Genomic DNA, 22830 nt, shown 5'->3' on the forward strand with positions numbered 1-22830 from the left:
TATAGTGTAATTTGATAGTTCTCAATTCCTATCTTTTTAGGTCGGAATTGTAATTCCAAATTAACACGTTTTTTATGTTTTTGACATTTTTAACACGTTTTTTACACATTAAACACGTTTTACACGTTTTTAACACATTTTTTACACGTTTAACATATCTTCATATTTTGGCACGTTTAACATGTTTTTGGCACGTTTAATACGTTTTTGGCACATTTAACACGTTTTTGACACATTTAACACGTTTTTCATGTTCTTGACACGTCTAACACGTTTTTGACACGTTTAACACGATTTTCACGTTTTTAACACGTTTAACACGTTTTTGGCACGTTTAACACGTTTTTGTCACGTTTAACACGTTTTGACACATTTAACACGTTTTTCACGTCCTTGACATGTTTAACACGTTTTTGACACATTTAACACGTTTTTCATGTTCTTGACACATCTAACACGTTTTTGACACATTTAACATGATTTTCACGTTTTTAACACGTTTAACACGTTTTTGGCACGTTTAACACGTTTTTGTCACGTTTAACACGTTTTGACACATTTAACACATTTTTCACGTCCTTGACATGTTTAACACGTTTTTCACGTCTTTGACACGTTTAACACGTTTTTGACACGTTTAACATGATTTTCACGTTTTTAACACATTTAACACGTTTTTGACACGTTATTTATGTTTTGGCACATTTTGCACGTTTTGGCACGTTTAACAAGTTTTTCACATATTTAACACGTTTTCACGTTTTTGACACATGTAACACGTTTTGTTACGTTTTTGACATGTTTAACGCGTTTTCACGTTTTTGACACATTTAACACGTTTTTTTACGTTTTTGATACGTTTACCACATTTTGGACACATTTTACACGTTTTTCACGTTTTGGCACGTTTAACAAGTTTTTCACATATTTAACACGTTTTTGACACGTTTAACACGTTTTCACGTTTTTGACACATTTAACACATTTTTTTACGTTTTTGACACGTTTACCACATTTTTGACACGTTTAACAAGTTTTTCACATGTTTAACACGTTTTTGACACGTTTAACACGTTTTCACGTTTTTGACACATTTAACGCATTTTTTTACGTTTTTGACACGTTTAACATTTTTCACGTTTTTAACACATTTAACACTTTTTTTAAGTTTTTGACACGTTTACCACATTTTTGAGACGTTTAACACGTTTTTCACGTTTTGGCATGTTTAACACGTTTTTCACATGTTTGGAACGTTTAACACGTTTCACATGTTTTTTACGTTTTTAACACGTTTGACATATTTTTAACACATTTAACACGTTTAACACGTTTTAACACGTTTAACACGTGAAAAACGTGAAAAACATGTTAAAACGTATGAAAAACGTGAAAACGTGAAAAACGTGTGGAAAATGTGTGAAAAATGTGAAAAACATGTGAAAAACATGAAAAACTTGTGAAAACGTGTTAAAATGTGTAAAAAACGTGAAAACGTGTTAAAACGTGTGAAAAATGTGAAAAACGTGAAAAACGTGTTAAAATGTGTGAAAAACATGAAAACGTAAAAAACGTGTGAATAATGTGTGAAAACGTGAAAAACGTGAAAAACGTGTTGTAATGTGTGAAAAACGTGAAAATGTATTAAAACGTGTAAAAAACGTGAATACGTGTGAAAACGTGTAAAAAACGTGTGAAAACGTGAAAAACGTATGAAAACGTGAAAAACATGTGAAAAACGTGAAAAACGTTTGAAAAACGTGAATAACATAAAAAACGTGAAAAACATGTTAAAACGTGTGAAAAACGTGTGAAAAACGTGAAAACGTGAAAAACGTGTGAAAATATGTGAAAATGTGTGAATAATGTGAAAAACGTGTAAAAAAACGTGTTAAAACGTGAAAACGTTTGAAAACGTGTTAAAACGTGTGAAAAACGTGAAAAATGTGTAAAACGTGAAAAACTTGTTAAAACGTGTGAAAAACGTGAAAACGTGTGAATAATGTGTGAAAAACGTGAAAACGTGTTGTAATGTGTGAAAAATGTGAAAACATATTAAAACGTGTAAAAAACATGAAAACGTGTAAAAAAACGCGTGAAAACGTGAAAAACGTGTGAAAAACGTGAAAATATGTGAAAACGTGAAAAACGTTTGAAAAACGTGTGAAAAACGTGTGAAGAACGTGAAAAACGTGTTAAAACGTATGAAAAACGTGAAAAATGTGTGAAAATATGAAAAACGTGTGAAAAACGTGTGAAAATGTGAAAAAATGTCAAAAACGTATTAAACGTGCCAAAACGTCAAAACATATTTTAAAAGTTAACATTTTGAACCGATATTTTATTTTACAAATATTGGAATTAGAATTGAATTACAATTCTATCATTTTCCCAAACATAGGAATTGAAATTGAATTACAACTCTATCATTTTTCCAAACATAGGAATTGAATTGTAATTCAATGCCAATTCTCATGGAATTGGAATTAAAATTCCAATGCCAATTCCAATTTCAATTCTCCATCATCAAACACACCCTAATAGAGTTTTGTCCAAATTCATCTAAGTGAGCAAACATTGCATCTTTATCTGCCATAAAGAAAATCTGGTGGTGTGATCCAATAATGGAATGTCGTACTTCATACATGACATCTCCAATAATAGATATAGTCTCAGAATAAAAAAAAAAGTTCAAGGCTCTAATACCAATTATTGAAAAACAAGTTATGAATTTAAGACTAATAAGATAAAGAAGAGATGAAGTATCAACCAAGAAAACAAGATAAATAACACAAAATTTACGTGAAAACTCAAGACGGGAAAAAAACTAGCAGAGGAAAAATTAATATAGTTAAAGTAGAAGATTACAACTTAAAAAGAGAAGAATAATTATGACAAACATTTTGAATTCTGTAAATAAAAACTCTAATTAAGACCATATATTTATAGGTCATATAATTGGGCCTAATAGGCTCAATATCAACCGTTAGGATTTTATATTATATTATATAATATTATATTATTATATCGCGAGCCTAGGTCTAAATCCAGGTCCAATCAAAACTCATTTGGGTAAGATAAAAACAAACCATCATTTTTTAAAATTTAAACTGCCAACCAAAACGGTTAGACTACGTATTGGAAATTATGAACGGCTCGAACTTAGTATGATCTGTTTAAATATAATTTTATACATTCTGTTATTTATCTATTTGGATAAAAAAAATTGTGCTTTTCGATTTTGTTTATATCTGTATATTATATCTATTGTACTCACACTAAATGGTTTAACTATAAATAAAAACCTTTTTCTTTATCTTACGGTGGTCCTATGCTTCTTTGAGGAAAAATCTAAAACAATATTATGGACTTGTCTATTTATGATTTGAACATCGACCTATGTAGCAATGACACGTTCAAAACCATTGTTAATTATTTTACACCAAAAGTCTTTGTTTCCTTTCGATTCCTCTGATCTTACAGTTTCCATTTGGTATTTCTTTATTGTTTTTATTGATTCTGTTGATAGGAGATATTTATTTACCTTTTGTTGTCTTCCTAAAAAAACAATTAATGTATTTGTTTCATTGAATATTTGGACAGAAGATTAGACTCTTCAATCTTCATCCAAAGTTAATTTATATGTTATGATTTGACCGGAGGTTAATCTTGGGACCCGATCAAAATGTCAGCAATAGCCTCACACTATGTATTTAGCGGAAACAGAAATTTTAATTTTTTTTTAAAAATAATTTTATTTTATTTAAAAAAAGTTGTTTAAATAACACAATAAAGTTGAAAAAGAAAAAAAAATGAAGAACAATCACAAATTAGAAAACAAGAAATAAACTTGAACAAACATGACAACAAAGAAAAATAAAGACATACAAAATAAATGACACCAAATATTAACTCTCTGACCAATGTCCACACATAATCCCTTCTGAAGATCACCGAAGAGATCAACGATGCACTTCACTAAAACAATCAATTTGTCACTCTAAATCTCCGTCACTTATTTTTTGGTTCAGGACCTTAGTGGTAATTAAATAACTTTAAAAAACTTTCAAAGGACGAATTTTGTTGTCAACATATATCACAATTTATAATTAACTTAATAATAATTTAGTATACTCTTTTTCAATGTAATAAAGTTACACATTTTTTTATTAAGGGCTATTTTCATAGGTTTGTGTCTTGGTAACGTGTTTTTGAATGATCTGGTAAGTTGATTTCGAGAAAGTATTAACAACTTTTATAAATAGTTAGTTACCAAGTCATCACAATTCAAACATAAACAAAGAAACCTTACCAATGTAGCTTAATGGTAAGAGTCGACTTAAGAGACCAAAAAGTTACGGGTTCGATTCCATCGGAAAGAACTTTGAGTTTAAGTGGGGAACCATAAATGTGGGGTGTTATGCTAATTCTCCATTGATTCAAAAAAAACATAAACAAAGAAATATGTAATGTTAATTATTAAATTTAAATATATTAATTGTTGGTATAACAAATCACACAAAAATTAGTCGTCTTAAAAACATATCTAGTTAGAAGTTTTAAGATCGCCATCAAAATTATATCATAAAGAAAAGATTAGAAATTTGTCTCTAATTTTATATTATATGTAATTTGTAATGTAATTTGGATGATTTTAAGATCTAAAAATTAGCATTTTCTTTTATAGTCAATTAGAAATAACTATTGATAAAATATTCTTTAAATTTCATTAATCACAAAAATAATTAAGGGTTTGGCAGTCATCTACCCATAATTTTGTCTTAAAATAATCTCAATTGAACTTCGAGAAATATACCAATACCGCAAAAATTTAAGATTCAAAATTCAACTTAGATTTTTAAAAAAAAAAAAATCATTTCATTAAAAGAAAATAAAAATTAATTAAAAACAAAAACAAATAAAAAAGACAAAGAAGAAACCTAAGAAAAATGGCTAAAAAAAAAGACAGACATCAATGATAAAAGACACCAAATAAAATATTTGAAGTCACCGTCCACATATTATGTCCTTCTAAGATCGTTCAAAAGCTCAACGATACATTATACTGAGACATTCGATTTGTCAATCTAAATCCATGTCAAAGTAGTGACTAAATGTTTTGAAAAACTTTGTTATTAACCCTTTTAATTGTTTTCCATCCAAAAATCTATCAAATATAAGGTCTATATGTCATGGAGTGATATCAAAAAGACTTTATTGATTGTATTTTTATATTGTCTAAACATTTTGTTTGTAAATATTGTTGGTAATCTTATCTCGTAACAATTACACGTAAATTATATATTGTTGGTAATATTATCTCGTAAAAATTACACGTAAATAATATATGAATACAATAAAAGGATAATACAACAGATACAATAGATTATGTAAAAATGTCTTCTCGTTTGCTCCGAGGCCTGTGAAACACAGTTCCCTTAAAACAGTTTCACCGTCTCCCGTTTGTGCTGGAGAGTTTCGTCGGTGGCTGCTTCCCAGGGTACAACGGAACCTGCAATGATTTAGCACAGAAAAACCACTACAACAGCGAACTAGACAAAAGTACCTGAATCACAATCACCGGGTTTCGCACAGAAATGATCGAGGCAAGAAACTCGAAGAACGCTCACAAGAACACTCACAAGAAAACTCACAAGAACAAGGAAAGACTTTAGAATTCTAGAGAGAGAAGTGATAAGATAATGTGTAGAGAAGAATACAATGTGAAGGGATATTTATAGTTGAAAATTAAACTCATAATCAATTCTTTAATCCAACGGTCACTAATCCATCATCCATTCATCCAACGGTTATCGTTGCTTGCCTTTTCATTATCTTTACAAGTTACATCCTACAATAAATATTTTGTAGTTACAATGGCAATTAACATCATTTGTTAATTGCCTCATTCAAGACATTTATGTTAATTGTAACAATTAACAAATTTAATTCACAATGAATTTGATGTGAATTTCATTTGGATGAAATTTCACCTTAATTCACATTTGAATTTCATGTGAATTTCATTTGGATTAATTTCACTTTAATTCACATTTGAATTTCATGTGAATTTCATTTGGATTAATTTCACTTTAATTTACATTTGAATTTCATGTGAATTTCATTTGGATTAATTTCACTTTAATTCACATTTGAATTTCATGTGAATTTCATTTGGATTAATTTCACACTTAATTCACATTTGAATTTGGTGTGAATTTCATTAGCCCAAATATCATTTCCATTTAATTAATGGAATTAGTTTAATTCCAACATATATGAATATAATAAAATGGTAATAAAATAGATACAATAGATTATGTAATAAGATGAAGAAAATACTTCTCGTTTGCTCCGAGGCCTGTGAAACTACAGTTTTCTTAAAATATTTTCATTGTCTCCCGTTTGTGCTGGAGAGTTTCGTCGGTGGTTACTTCCCAAAGTACAACGGAACCTACAATGATTTAGCACAGAAAAATCACTACAACAGCGAACTAGACAAATGTACCTGAATCACAATCACCGGGTTTCGCACAGAAATGGTCGAGTCAAAAAAACTCAAAGAACACTCACAAGAACAAGGAAAGACTTTTAGAATTTTAGAGTGAGAAGTAATAAGATAATGTGTGGAGAGGAATACAATGTGAATGGATATTTATAGTTGAAAATTAAACTCATAATCAATTCTTTAATCCAACGGACACTAATCTATCAACCATTCATCCAACGGTTATCTTTGTTTGCCTTTTCATCATCCTTGCAAGTTACATCCAACATCAAGTATCTTGTAGTTACAATAGCAACTAACATCATTTGTTAATTGCCTCATTCAAGGCATTAATTTTAATTGTAACAATTAACAAATTTAATTCACAATGAATTTGATGTGAATTTCATTTGGATTAAACTTCACCTTAATTCACATTTGAATTTGATGTGAAATTCATTTTGATTAATTTCACTTTAATTCATATTTGAATTTCATTTGGATTAATTTCACTTTAATTCATATTTGAATTTCATTTGGATTAATTTCACACTTAATTCACATTTAAATTTGGTGTGAAATTCATTTGCCCAAATATCATTTCCATTTAATTAATGGAATTAGTTTAATTTCAACAATCCCTCACATTAATGGAAATTGAAAGATTAATCCGGTGAAAGGTTCAACAGATGAATTCTACATAGGATAGGTAGGTGTAACCCTTTGAACCTTCCCTTATGAAAGTATATAACTTTACTAGTCGATTAGTAGACTCGATGTCCTTAAACTATTCTGTCTTTTATGTAAACGATTACACACTTTCACATAGAATTCTTATTGATACATGTCAGTTCTCATGATTGTGTTCGTTTTGTCCATGAACACTCGCCTAGTTCAGTGAGAGAGTCTAGAATTGAGCCGTGCAATTATTTTGAAGCGGCTCCACTTCTCCCTTACATAGGTGATCTCTTTGTTCACATAGAATCATTAAAAGCTTGTGTGTTTATCCTTTCCCAAAATACTATTTTATCGTAGGATTTTTCACCCATAGCAATCTACTAAATTCAGTACAATTAGGTTGTCCCATGGAACCTAATTCTTGGGATCTCTAGTCATTATAGGTTGGGTTTCTCTTCATACTAACTTATTGTAGGCTTAAGTCTCATTCAATGTAAGGTTTTTAACACCAACTCTCTATTTAACCCTTTGGTTAGCGGATCCATAATATTATCTTTTGATTTTACGTAATCAATTGAGATAATTCCAGTAGAGAGTAATTGTCTAATGTTATTATGTCTACAACGTATATGTCTAGACTTACCATTATACATATGACTCTTAGCTCGTCCGATCGCAGATTGACTATCATAATTAATATAAATTGTTGGTACGGGCTTAGACCACATTGGAATATCTTCTAAGAATATACATAGCCATTCAAATTCTTCACCACATTTGTCAAGAGCTATAAATTCGGATTCCATCGTAAATCTAGCAATAACAGTTTGTTTAAAAGATTTCCAAGATATAGTTGCACCTCCAAGTGTAAATATATATCCACTTGTTGACTTAGAGTCTTTCATATCTAAAATTAAATTAGCATTAGTGTACCCTTCGATAACAACAGGATGTCTCATGTAGTGAAGACCATAATCATGAGTATTTCTCAAATACCTAACTAATCGTACAATGACTTTCCAATGTTTATTACCCGGATTACTCGTGTATCTATTTAGTTTGCTTACTGCATAGGCTATATCTGGTCTTGTACAACTCATTAAGTACATTAGACTCCCAATTATTCGAGAATATTATAATTGAGAAACACTATTTCCGTGATTTTTAGATAGATGTTGACTCGTATCTATCGGAGTCTTAGCCAATGCAGAATCATCCTTGTTAAAATTTTCAAGGATCTTATCCACATAATGTGATTGACTTAGAACTATCCCCTCTGATGTTCTAATCAATTTGATTCCAAAAATCACATCAGCCAATCCCATATCTTTCATGTCAAATTTTAAATTTAACATATCTTTAGTGGATTTAACCATTTTATCATTACTTCCAATGATAAGTATGTCATCTACATAAAGACATAAAATGACGTAACCATTTTTGTGTCTTTAATATAAATACATTTATCACATTCATTTATCTTAAATCCACTTGATATCATAATATGATCAAATTTCTCATGCCCTTATTATGAAGCTTGTTTTAAGTCATACAAAAACTTAACCAATTTATAAACTTTGTTTTTTTGTCCTTGAGTAGAAAACCCTTGAGGTTGATCTATGTAAATTTCTTCTTCCAAGTCTCCATTTAAGAAAGTTGTTTTTACATCCATTTGATGAGCTCTAGATTGCGCAAAGAAGCAGTCGCAAAAATCAATCAAATAGAAGTTATTCTCGTAACTAAAGAATATATATATCAAAATATCAAGACTTTCTAGTTGACGATATCCTTTTACCACCAGTCTTGCCTTATATTTATCAATTGATCCATCAGATTTCATTTTCCTTTTGAAAATCTATCGGCAACCTAGTGGTTTATTTCCTGGAGGTAGATCCACTAGTTCCCATGTATGGTTTTGCAAGATAGTTTTTATCTCACTACTAATTGCCTCTTTCAATTGAAGCCTTTTAGACGAGGTAATTGCCTCATTTTAGGTTTGAGGTTCACTTTCCATCATGAAAGTAATAAAATCTAGACCAAATGATTTTTTCGTTCTAGCTCGTTTACTTCGTCTAAGTTCAACCTCAACTTCATTATCCTTTTCTTGTTCATCTAGTTCAAGAAATCTTTTTGGACAATGTAGTTCTTCATTAGACTTATATGAAAGTACATGTTCAAAGAACGATGCATTTCTCGATTCCATTATCGTATTCTTATGAATATTTAGAATGTCCGATTTAAACACAAGAAAACGATAAGCACTATTGTTATGTGCATATCCAATAAATATACAATCAACAGATTTTGGTCCAACTTTTACCTTTTTAAGTAATGGTACAGCTACCTTAACTAGACACCTCCACATTCGTAAGTATTATATGATAATTTTCTTTCATTCCACAACTCATATGAACTCTTATCTAGCTTATTTCGTGGAACCTTATTTAAAAGGTAATTATCCGTCAAATAGATTTTCTCCACATGTTCTGTGGTAGACCAAAACTTAATAGAAGTGAATTCATCATTTCATTTAATGTTCTATTTTTCCTCTTAGCCGAACCGTTTTGTTGAGGAGAATAAGGTGTTGTTGTCTCATGGATTATACCATGTTGAGCACATAGCTCGACAAAATGTGATTCACATTCACCTTCTCTATCACTTCTTAACACCTTGATGTAGCACATAGCTCGACAAAATCACACACATATGTATGAATTAAATCAAGCGGTCTATTACTTCTTTCAATGTTTCGAAAGGATGATCTCGACAATTTCGCTTCAACACAAATTTCACACTTGTGTTTCTTATTTATTTTGAATCCAGGTTTACTCTTCAGTTTTATTAATCGATGCATCGAATCATAATTAATATGATCTAGTCTACCATGCCATAAAATGGAAGACACCAACAAATAAATAGAAGAGTTATTCTTTTTCATTCGTATTTGGCTTAACTGTCATTACATTGAGCTTAAAAAGCTCATTAGTAACATATCCTCTACCTACAAACATTCCACCTTTGGATAAAATAATTTTATCCGACTCAATTACAATTCTAAAATCATGCTTACTTAGAAGAAATCCGGATATCAAATTTTTCCGAATCTCTGGAACATACAACACATTAGTCAAAGTTAAATATTTCCCTAAAAACAACATTAACACTACTTTTCATTCACCTTGTATGTCAGAAGTGGCAGAATTCCCCATGAACAACTTTTCATCATTCTTCACTTTTTCGAAGCTTAAAAATACTTCTTTGTTGGATGTTACGAGATAAGATTACCAACAATCTTAAAACAATTTTATTGTCTCCCGTTTGTGCTGGAGAGTTTCGTCAGTGGCTGCTTCCCAAGGTACAACGGAACCTACAATGATTTAGCACAGAAAAACCACTACAACAGTGAACTAGACAAATGTACCTGAATCACAATCACCGGGTTTCGCACAGAAATGGTCGTGTTAAGAAACTCGAAGAACACTCAAAAGAACACTCACAAGAATACTCACAAGAACAAGGAAATACTTTTAAAATTATAGAGTGAGAAGTGATAAGATAATGTGTGGAGAGGAATACAAGGTGAATGGATATTTATAGTTGAAAATTAAACTCATAATTAATTATTTAATCCAATTACCACTAATCCATCATTCATTCATCTAACAATTATCCTTGTTTGACTTTTCATCATCTTTGCAAGTTATATCCAACAATAAGTATTTTGTAGTTACAATAGCAATTAACATCATTTGTTAATTGTCTTATTCAAGGTATTAATGTTAATTGTAATAATTAACAAATTTAATTAATTCACAATGAATTTTATGTGAATTTCATTTTAATTAAATTTCACCTTAATTCACATTTGAATTTGATTTGAATTTGATTTGAATTAATTTCACTTTAATTCACATTTGAATTTTATTTGAATTAATTTCACATTTAATTCACATTTGAATTTCATTTGTCCAAATATTGTAATTAGTTTAATTCCAAAAGACATTTTTTTAAATGATGGTTGGTTTTATTTGTTTGTCATCTTATTATACCAATTAATTTGTTAGTTTTTAAGGGTGAAATAATATTACTGTTGAATTTATTTTTATATTCTCGCACAATTTGTACATTGTGTAAGTGTAGTTTATAATAATAATAATAATAATAATAATAATTATATAGTATAATCAAATTGTACAAGTGTTAAGTTAATAATAATAATAATAATAATTCTATAGTATAATTAGATTGTTGAAATAGTGTCTAATTATATATATAAAGGACAAAACCAACCTATTCATTCAATCCAGATCGGATCATAATTATCCATCATACCTAAAAAAGGAGAGGACAAGCTTAACCCAATTATTCATATGTAACATGTGATGCTTAAATATAAATAAATAAATAAATAAATGAGCCCCAATTTGACCTAGACAAATAAAAGGAAAGTATTTTTCTTAAAAAAAATAAAAGGAAAGTGATTTAGAATATATATATCATTTTGTAAAAAATCAAGATAAAAAACAAGTTAATTAAAATAATTTTAAATAACTTAATTTAAAATTTTATCAAAAACTTATTTTTTTTTTATCAAGTTTTACATAAAAAATAATAATTTAACATTAATGAAAGTTAGATTAATTAGATTTCACATTAATAATTAATTCATTAAATATAAGGCAAATTACTTTGGGACAGCCCTTTAATTATTTATTTTTAGTCCTTAAATTAATTTTTAAAATAAATCGTCCATTTAACTTTTAGAAAGGTTACGAAGCCAAATGACTTCCGTTAACTTTTTGGTTAAATATAACGGTTTAAACTTAAAATATTATTTTTTATATATTATATTTAATTATTATTTTTTATATTTATATATATAATTATTAAATCGCTTATATATAATTTAATATTATATATATTATTATTAATTTTTATATTTATATAATTATTAAATCTTTTATATAATATATAGATAATATATATATATATATATATATATTATTTATATTTATTTATATCTATATCTATAACTATATCTATATAAAATAAAGTTTAAAATAATTTATATAATATATATATATATATAATTTATATATAGTATATTTAATCATTAATTTATATTAATTTGAGAGTTAAAAGTAATTAAGTAGTTGGAAGGTCACCACTATTTTTAACCTTTAAATTATTTTTTAAAATATATATTATACAAATAAATAAATATATATAGATATAAATTAATCAATAAAGATAATATATAAATATTATTTTTAAACTTTGTTTTATAGATATAAAATATAAATATGTATAGATAAAAATAAATAATATATATTATTTCTATAATTTTATAGATTTAATAATTATATAAATATAAAAATTAATAATAATATATATATATATATAATATTATATATATAAACGATTTAATAATTATATATATAAATATAAAAAATAAGATAAAAATATCTTAAGGTTAAGCAGTTATGTAAAAAAAAATTAAAAAAAGGATCATTGGTGATCTTTCTAAAAGTTGAAGGAACGATTTATTTTAAAATTAATTTAAAAATTAGAAGTGAGCGATCAAAATAATTAGAGGTAACTAAGTAATTTGCCTTTAAATATAATATACACTAATGTTATACTTCAAATTAAAAAAAAAATCAATTAATATTGTCCCATAAATAATGGACAACTATTTATGGGGTACGTACGAGAAACAGAAACAGTGTTTTTTTTATATTTAATTTGGTTAGTAGTTATTTTTATTGTTTTGGTATTTATATTTATTTTTTTATATTTTATTATTTTTACTAGTGAAGAAAGAAATGCTAAAATAATAAAATGTTTACAAAATAAAAGGGCAATTGAACCGACACTTTTCTAAACTACCAGTCTTGTAAGATTTTAAAATGCAAACTGAGATTAATGTAAATTTTATCATTGCACTTATTCAAGATGTTTAAATACACTTTTAAATTAATTATCCTTCCAGATTACCCTTAAACTTGTAGTTAGAGTAGTTATGTTCTGAAAGTTGGGTTAACATGAGCGATTTATTTTAAAAAATTATAAAAAAAGTTTTTTTTTTTTTTTGGATTTTTAAGAAAACTAGTATTTTGCCAAGACAAAGCGATTTTGTTTTTGTTTAATAGGAAAGATATGCTTAAATTAGAAAAACAAAAATTAGGTGAAGAGTTGAAAAAAAAATGTATTTTGACAAATTTTTATATCAAATTACAAAATATATTTTCTACAAAATTATGATTTGTTTTTATTTTAAAAAAAATTAAAGAATATATCATATTCCAAATAAGTGTACTTGTATTAAAAATTATTTAAAACGAGTAGTATATAATTGGTTAACTAATTTGTTAATGACTCTAAAACATATGTTCAACTCTAGCGGTAATAAGAGATGGATATTAATCCTAAGTTATTGGATTCGAGTTCGTCAGGCGACAAATTTTGTGTCTGGTTAATTGGTTAAGTGTGTTTGCGGGCTACCTGCTTAATTTGTGGTCTCATTTTTTTTAATAAAAATATATGTTTAAAAATCTTGTAAATATTTATTTAAAAAAAATTGAAGGAGGTGAGGTGACATGAGTTGATCAGAAAGAGTTGTCCACGATAGGATAGATTATTTGTCTTATAATGTAACGGTCAATAAATAATGGTGAATGCTGAAATTGAAATATATGGAGACATAATTCTATTGATTGAGATGTAATAATAATAATAACAAATTTTTGGTTTTTCCTTGAAAAAAATAGTATAGCTTAATTCGTCGGTCAAGTTTCTTGCACGATTTTTAGTTAGATGGTATATTTGAATACTCAGTGCAAGTTCAAGGAAATATTTGACATTCCTTCCAAATTTTGATTATTTAGTGAACTTTGGCCTATATATATAATGCTCATATTGAAGGCTTCAATATCATTGAGATTTATCTTCATTGCTTCCCTTTCTTCTTCATCACAAAATATGGAAGAACTTCAATATCATGATGAAGGCAGAAATGACAAAAAGGATGAAGGTAAGTAACTAATTATACCACCAATTTCATATATTCACCCATCATCACACCAACAGGGTTGGTTTGATGTAGTGGTTAGTGAGATTTTTCGAGTCTTTTCCTTAGAAAACCATGTTATAAATCAGTTTTGTATGCTTAAAAATCAAAAATAGCATTTATTTCTTAAGGATAAATTAATTTTATATAATTAAATAAAAGATAATTTTAATATTTAAATATATAAAATGAGTAATTAAATGAACGAAAGAATAATTTAGTTTTTAAATAAATAAAAAAAAAACACTACATCAAACTAGTCGAAGGCTTGTCTAAGAGTAATTAATATAATATTAACATTGTTGATTAAAAAGATCATTATTTATCCACATATTATATTTACCAGTTATTTAATGTGTCTTAGATGGAGCAAGTACATATGCAAAACCTAAATTCTCCGAAGACGAAGAAATACTTGTCGACAAGATGTTTCGCTTGGTCGGGAATAGGTAATGAATTCATCCCATCTTCATCACTATCGCAACATCTTTGACGAGAAAGCAACGTAACATCTTTGACGAGAAAGCAAGTACTAACTAATTCTCTCTGTATTTTTATTTAAGGTGGCACTTAATTGCGGGAAGAATTCCGGGAAGAACTTCAGAAGAAATTGAAGTGTTTTGTACTGCAAAATATGGACCATATCAACGTTAATAAATATTATTCTAAGATGTTTTCATGCGTGCCATAGAGTGAATTTAGAATATTTATGATCTAGCTATTTGCTTGTATTGTTGAGTCGTCTAATTGTCTTTAATTATACTTATTTCATATAAATTTGGGGGTGTGTTATGCAATTTACAAACTTGTAGTGTGAATTTTATTTTATTTTATAAGGCTTTACTATTTATGTTACAAGTCTCACAACTGTGAAATATATAGTCAACTAAATTTTTCTTAGTGTTAATTGTAAATTTTATTAAAATAAAATTATCCTCCTAAAAATGATAACATTAAATAAAGTTATATCAAATAAAACTGAAAATATTGTCTAAATGGTGATAACAAAAATAATCTAAACTAAATGAAGTCTAAAAATCATTTGAAATTAAAAACACTCTTAATTAAAAAAAAAATTATCAATTTAATTTTGATAAATTTATGTAAAATCATAATTTACAACAACAAAAATGTGACAAATTTCTATTTTTCATTTGAAAATAAAATAATTCAACCCCAACCCCACACAAATATCAATATCAAGACCCCAATTATTCATACCACTCAGATGATGAGTAGTCTATTTTTTCTGTTAGTTATTTTTTACTTTTTTAATATTTAAAATATTATGGAGGTAGTTTAAGTGATGAAAATTGGTATTTAAAAGATTAAATGTTACTGGATTAATCTCATTTAGAAGACCTTCACATCAATTTCAGAAGTATTATTAATTTCTTAAATAGAATGTGAGTATTTCTTATAAGTGGGAAATCATTATTGGTGCACTCCAATTATAAAAAAAAAAAAAAATGTCTTTTACCTTCTCTTTTTTCTCTAGTAATCAATTATCTTAAGAATTAAAGTTTTCTAAGAATAAACAACTATCAGTTCTCCTTTTATCATAATAAACATAGAAATATAATAAAGATTATGAAGATACAATTATTTTTTTTAATAAAAAAACTAGCGTTATTTCGTATCCATAATCATCACTTCAACTTAGCTGAGTGATTCTAACTTAGACTAGTCGATTAAAGATAAATTTTAGAGAAATAATTTGGAGAGAATTTGGGAGAGAGAATCACATGGTACAATTTGATTTACTGAAAAATAAAATAATTTCTCTATATTTTCTTTTCTCACACTTTTTTATTTTTCCAGCCAATAAAATGATGTCACGTCATTTTCTCTCGTTTCTTCTCCAAAATTCTCTATGATCGTTCATCTCCATTTTATAATTATAAGTTCTTGAGTTGAAATCTTTTTTAACTATTCTTAGAAGGGTGCTTGATAACCATGAGGGTAGTGGGTCCGGCAAAGGCTTATGACTGGTCCAGTTTGAGATGCCTAATTCAAAAGGGCCATCTAAATAATGCCCTAACCTAACAGACTTGTATTTGTATTAATTGGGCTGCCCCAATCCTGGCCCAGTCATTCAATATTCTATTTTAATGAAATTATAGTCTTGACTCTGACAATGACATAGTAAAATTCTGGCAATTGATCTTGATCATCATGATAATTATATTTAATTTAGATGTTTTTTCTAAGAATATTTAAATTTAAATGTTTTGTTTAAAGAAACTCTATATTTCATGTGATGATCACCTTCTTACCTTATGTGTGAAATTGAAGGTGGTTTTAATCACTTAAGTGTATTTTTTGGCAAATTTTAGGACTTTAATTTACTCTAAATAATGGATGATTGTTCATAGAAATCAAAGAGCCTATATAAAAAAATTTATACTGGTCTATTCACAAAATGAAAAAATTATTATTTGAAAATATGGCTGAGATCACAGTTTAGTTTTTATATTCATACTAATGAGTTGTCAGAATTACATTAAAAAAAATTCCAAGGATAACAATTATTCAAATCATGAATCATAATCTAAAACTAACTAAATACAATATTTGTAAATAGATTAACTAAATTTGCACAAACTAACTTTAACATAAATTAATTAGTTAATAAACTTAAAACAAAAATTAACTTGTAGCTTGTAGGCATATTTTTTATCTTACAGCATCGCATCAAAGAAAAAACTGCAATTTAATTTAACACAAATATTGTCCCTTCATGATAGTCATAATACCCATCATATTTTCTATTAAATAGTTTATTAATTAAATTTATTTTAAAAGCACATAACATAATTTAATAAATATTTTTCGATTAAATAAAATGCTATAAGTAACATGTCATCCCAAAACCAAACTAAATACTATCATTTTTTTTTCAGATATAAGTTGCACACAAAAAAAACAATTAGTTTTTCGACAATTTAAAACAAGATATATAATTGTAAATTTCGAACTATCTTCATGGCCAACTACACGGGACAGTACTAACTCAATACATGTTGACACCACATAGGTTGTATTGGCATGACTCCACGATTATGCAAGGACTAATGTAACCTATATATGGTCATATGTCGTGTTATTGTGTCCATTGCCCCCACATCTAGCATGGGTTGACAACTTGCATTGCAAATTGCATGTATGGAAAAAGAATTGAGTTAATTTGGTCCTCACACACAAACACACCAATGGGACAATTGGTGTGAAAAAAGGGGTTTAGATGCCCAAATAAATCATTTCACTTTTATGTCAATTCACTTAATAGTTGAGACAGCACCACTCAATGATTAAACATAGGAATCCTAGCTAGCCATTTAATTAGGTTACCAAAATTAGGAATCTTAATTGAGTTCACTACATCCTATTGCAATGTCCTTGCCTTTCTTGGAACCACATCTCATCGTGCTTGTGGGGAACCCCTCCTAAGCCTAAAGTGTGATAAATTACATTTCTTACTCATATGATTCCTTTTCACATTTTTTTACATGCTTTTATTTTGGGATCATCACTGGGTAGTCATTGGGTAGGGATACTCATTCAAATAGGAACTTGACATGACTATATAGATAGGTAGTGTAATGACATATATGCCCTCAAACTTGGCTATGGCCTTCTTCGTATTTGGGTTTTCAAAATAACCCAAACAAATCAATTGTCACTTCATTCCCCATCTCATCCTTCAAATCAATAAAGTCATTAATCAAAATATTAAAATACCTTCTATTTTAAATTATAATTATTTATTTTATTTATATATATTAATACTCTTTAAGTCTTTTTACCAAAAAAACATCATCATTTTCTCAAAATTATCACCAATCATTACAAATAATCAATTTTCTCTCTTTCCAGGTTATTTAAATAACCTGGACCGAACAAGCCCTATGTTATTGAAATTTTTCATTGACATAGGCACTTGACATGACTACCCTAGAGATCGGCAGTCTGTCGTGCCAAACAGTGATATGTGTCGTATCGTGTCGTGTCTCATGTTAATCGTGTCGTGTCTAACAGTAAAATATCTCGGCCCAACCCAGCCTGTTGGCCCATGTCGTGTCGAGCCATGTCGTGCTTCCCGTGCCGTGCCTAGGGGCGGAGCCACTCGTATGTGTACCGGGGCTGTAGGGACTTACTTATTACTAATATATTATAAAATATATAATGATATAACTTGTCAGTTTATTAAATTCTATATAATAGCCCGGAGGCCCACTATTACAACCGTAACATGCTGGCCTCGGTCTGGGCTTGATTGCGGAGGGCCAGGACCGAGAGGTACCCAAAAAGAGTCGCGGGTGTGCGGCAGGGTACCGGAAATGGGGAAGGCTATGGAACTAAAGCTGGTGTTCTGGAACTTGTGTGAAGCGACAGGACCGAGAAGAAGTGTGCCGAGAGGAAGTTGCGTGCGGGCGACTTAGGTGCAGAGTTTCAGCCGAGTTGTCTGGGCTGTGTGTTGGTCAGGACCGAGAGGGGTGCCGAGAAGAGTGTCGCGGGCGTGCGGCACTGGCGCCAGAATGCTATGTAATCAATGTTGCTGTCGGACCGAAGGGTTGAGGACCAGGACCGAGAGAATGATGTTAGCATGCGTTTGCCGGACCGAAGGGTTGAGTACCAGGGCCGAGAGAATGATGTTAGCATGCATTTGCCGGACCGAAGGGTTGAGTACCAGGACCGAGAGATTGATGTTAGCATGCGGTAGGTCGTGGGCCGGATTGCGGAAGGCCAGGACCGAGTGGAGGCCGAAGTGGGGTCGCGTGCGTGCGACCTAGGGCCGAAAGAGTAACAACAGCCGGCGCATTGAGTGTGCGTGCAGAAGGCGGGAAAAGTGTGGAGAAGGAAGCATCCGACTAAGGAGGACAGATGACCGAGGACCGAAGCGTTTCAGCATGGGCCAGATCATTGTGCATGGGTCAGGCCTCGACCAGAGATTGGGCCATGGGCCAGTGGTGGGCCGATAATGTCCCGATACTCTGGGCGACCGAAGAAAGGCGCAGCGTTAAGTCAAAGATGGAAGAAGTCTTGGCCGAGACCGAGTATTTCGGGAAGGCCCGGTCAAAGTCCGGGCCGAGACCGAGTATTTCGGGAAGGCCCGGTCAAAGTCCCTATAATTTCGGAAGGCCAAGTCTTGGATGACTTTTTCAGCCAAGACCTAGCCAAGAGCTTTCTCCGTCTCCAAGTTTCTTATTGTTATTCTTAAGGCTATAAATATGTCATGAGCTGCACAAGACGTTTTGTTGGGACCCGGTTGGGTTTTGGTTGGGTTTTTGGAGAGAAAAATATCCCCCACAAGTGAGTGTCTTTTGTGTGCAGCCTTGATAATTTATAGCCTCTTTGTAATTGATATTTGTGAGTGAATATAATACAAAGTTGGGCATTAGCCCGTAATCTGGTGTGTGTTTATCTTTGCTGAATGGTTGATTTATCATTGTGGGTCTGGACAGATTTGTTTGAGTTATTTGTTTATTTCTTTGTGAGAAGTGAACCTCGGAGTTGGCTGACTGTTTTGGTGCGCAAAACAGGCCGCACAAGGGCGAAAAACTTAGTAAAAATTCCGCTGCATAATTGCCTTTGTGACACCCACCATGGTAACTAATATATTAGATAATATATTTATTCTACATAAACATAAACAACTAGATATAACTAATATATTATATAATATTTATTTATCTAAATAACTTAAATATAATTAATTATTTCTTAAATTAGATTTAACTAATATATTCTATTTAAATAATTTAAATCTAATATTCTTAAATCTAATTAATTTATTCTTAAATAACTTAAATCTAATTAATTAATTTTTAATTCTTAAATTATATTCTATCTAAACAAGTATATCTAGCTAATATGTTATATTTATTAACGTGATTGAAAACATTACGAAAGATGGTGGATCTTAATGAAGTCTTTTGATTTAATTTTTATTTAAAATTGTGGGATCGCAAATTTACTTTGTTTTGCTTACAAAGAAAGTCTATTGATATATTAAATACAGTGAATTTGGTTTTGGTATCTACGACTGAAGCATTTCTCTTGACATTTAGAAATGATGGGTTTAACATTCTTCTTTTGTATGTCATATTATTTTACACAAGATTAGATGTTGATATACTAAAGATATGTGTTCGTTATAAAAAATATAACATCACTTTCATTATGATATATTCAATGCTGTAATATATTTTCAGTTGGAAGAGTTGAACTTCAGATTCAGTGAAGAGACAATTGAACTTCTTTTGCTTAGTTCTACTTTAGACTCAAATGATAAATTTAAAAAGTTCAACATTGACAGAATTTTGACTATCGCCGAGAAGTATTATCCCATAGATTTCACCGAACAAGAAATGCATAATTTGAGGAGTCAACTATAACATTTTGAGATTATATAGTTTGTCATAAAAATTTCCATAATATGTCCACTATCTTAGAATTGTGTTGAGGTTTATTTCAACCAAAAAAGTTGGAACAATATCATTTTATTGATAGATTGATCTGTTTAGTTTTAAATCTACTTGTTTCAACGACGACTACTAAACGGGTATTTTCCGCTATTAAAATATATTTTAAAAAATCGTAATAAAATGAGAAAATATTTTATCATCACAGATTTCGTGATCATCTATATTAAGAGAGATTTTTTTCATTTAAAGACACATATTCAATTATCGATAAATATTATATTTCAAAAAATTGTAAATCTCAACTTCAATAGTAGATGTCATGTTTTTTTTTTCTTTGATCTAAGATATTTGTTTTACTCTCTTCAATATTTTTATTTTTATTTTTTTGATGTCATGTTTGATTTCGTTTTGCTTAATCAATTCATATTTTTAATATATCATGGATTATTTAAAAAATATTATGTTATATTAGTTTTTGTGAAAATGTTTTTAGTCTGGGTAGATCTGAAATCCTGGCTCCGCCCTTGACCGAGCCATTCCGTGCCAACGGGCTGGACAGGACCGTATAACAACCTTGTGAGGGATTTAAAACAGAAGCTATACAATATAATAGCGGAATATCCGCAAAGTATTTTAAGAACTTTAATTCCATGTGAGGGATAAACTCATTAAAAAGTGGATCACTTTTATATTTTTGAAAATGAATTTCCATTCTGATTATAGTTCGAAAAGCATTATGACATGTAGGTGTATAAATAGTTGATAAAATATTAGTTGTATCGAAAAAAAACTTATTAAAAGCTTGGGTTTCATCATCGACTTGGAGTTCATCATCTTCATCCTCTTGATGATGAAATGGTGAGACATCTTCAATGACATGTCTTCTTGGTCGCACCTGTTGCATCACTAGAAAAAGAACTTCCAAAATTTGCCATTAGTGATTAGTAGAAAAAATCATAGATTAAATGAGAAATGATAATTAAATGTTAAAACTTTACAGAGAAGATCAATTAATGAGATTGAGCCGTTGAGAAAAGATAATTAAGAGAGAGAAAATTAGGTGATTTAAAAATAAAGAGAAATATTCAATTTATAGAGTCGGTAGAAATGTGACGTTTTTTTTGTTACCGTTTTTTTGTCTTTTTTATAAATGTTACCGTTTTTTGTTACCATTTTTTGTCTTTATATTTACTAATGTGTCATGCCGGGATGTGGGCTGGGTCGGGCTAGGCTGTGTCATGGACTATTAGCGGGTCGGACCGGGCTGAGCTTATGGGCTAAAAAAATCAAACTCAGCCCAACCCATGATATGTTATCGTGCTGACATGTGGCCCGTCAAAACTTGTTGTGCTGGGTCGGGCCAGCTCGGCCCACTACCGACCTCTAGACTACCCGAGCAACATCAACACCGATCCGAGTAGATGAGGAGTGAGATCTCTTAAATTGAAAACCAAGGCCTTGTTTGGTTGGGGTTATTTAAATAACTCAACTCACTCAAACATCTTTTCACTCCCCTATCATCAATCAAATCATTTAATTCATTACTCAAAATACTAAAATACCTTATATTTTAAATTACTATTTATTATTTTATTATTATATATCAATATCTTTTAAAAAGGTAATTTTACCAAAAATATTTTCAACTTCTAATAATCATAATCAATCATTATTTATTTTCCCTCTCTAAACGATAACTCAATCCGAACAAGGCCTGTGATGCAATTTTAGTTCAGAAGAGTGGCAAGAAATTAAGCAAATAGAGGATTAGTTCATATTGTTTACGATAGAGGACAGAGTAAACTAATCCTCTTTTGTTTTAGTGGCCTTTGAGTTTGTCCTACAAATATGTGAACATTATTTTTGTTACCACTTAAGAAATCTACAGAGATTAGCAAATTCAATACTGAGATTATTCTTGCCCAAGACACCAATTGAAAGATATAACTAAGGATTGGTGAATATCTTTGAGCTCGATAAAATTGTTGATCAGATCGCGGTGATTGAATTGGTCATTTACTAGAAAGTTACAATACTCATTTGTGAAGAGGTTCCACATATTTATTTTGGATCAGTAACATGAGAAAAAGAAGTTGAGGAATCAGTGAACCCATGAAAAACAAAGAGCAAATCCTGAGTGCGCTCTTATTTAATGTGGCAAGGTCACA

At 29.6% G+C, this 22830-nt stretch overlaps 1 protein-coding gene across 1 annotated transcript; it reads left to right on the forward strand.

The window, feature by feature from the left end:
• The first annotated feature begins 14089 nt into the window (after positions 1 to 14089).
• Positions 14090 to 15083, forward strand: LOC124922657 (transcription factor CPC-like). Its single transcript, XM_047463375.1, has 3 exons — positions 14090 to 14198; positions 14599 to 14683; positions 14798 to 15083. The coding sequence occupies exons 1-3, from the start codon at positions 14147 to 14149 to the stop codon at positions 14886 to 14888; spliced, it is 228 nt and encodes a 75-aa protein (XP_047319331.1). The 5' UTR covers positions 14090 to 14146; the 3' UTR covers positions 14889 to 15083.
• Positions 15084 to 22830: the final 7747 nt, after the last annotated feature.

The sequence above is a fragment of the Impatiens glandulifera genome, chromosome 1 (genome assembly GCF_907164915.1).
Source record: "Impatiens glandulifera chromosome 1, dImpGla2.1, whole genome shotgun sequence".
Taxonomy (NCBI): domain Eukaryota; kingdom Viridiplantae; phylum Streptophyta; class Magnoliopsida; order Ericales; family Balsaminaceae; genus Impatiens; species Impatiens glandulifera.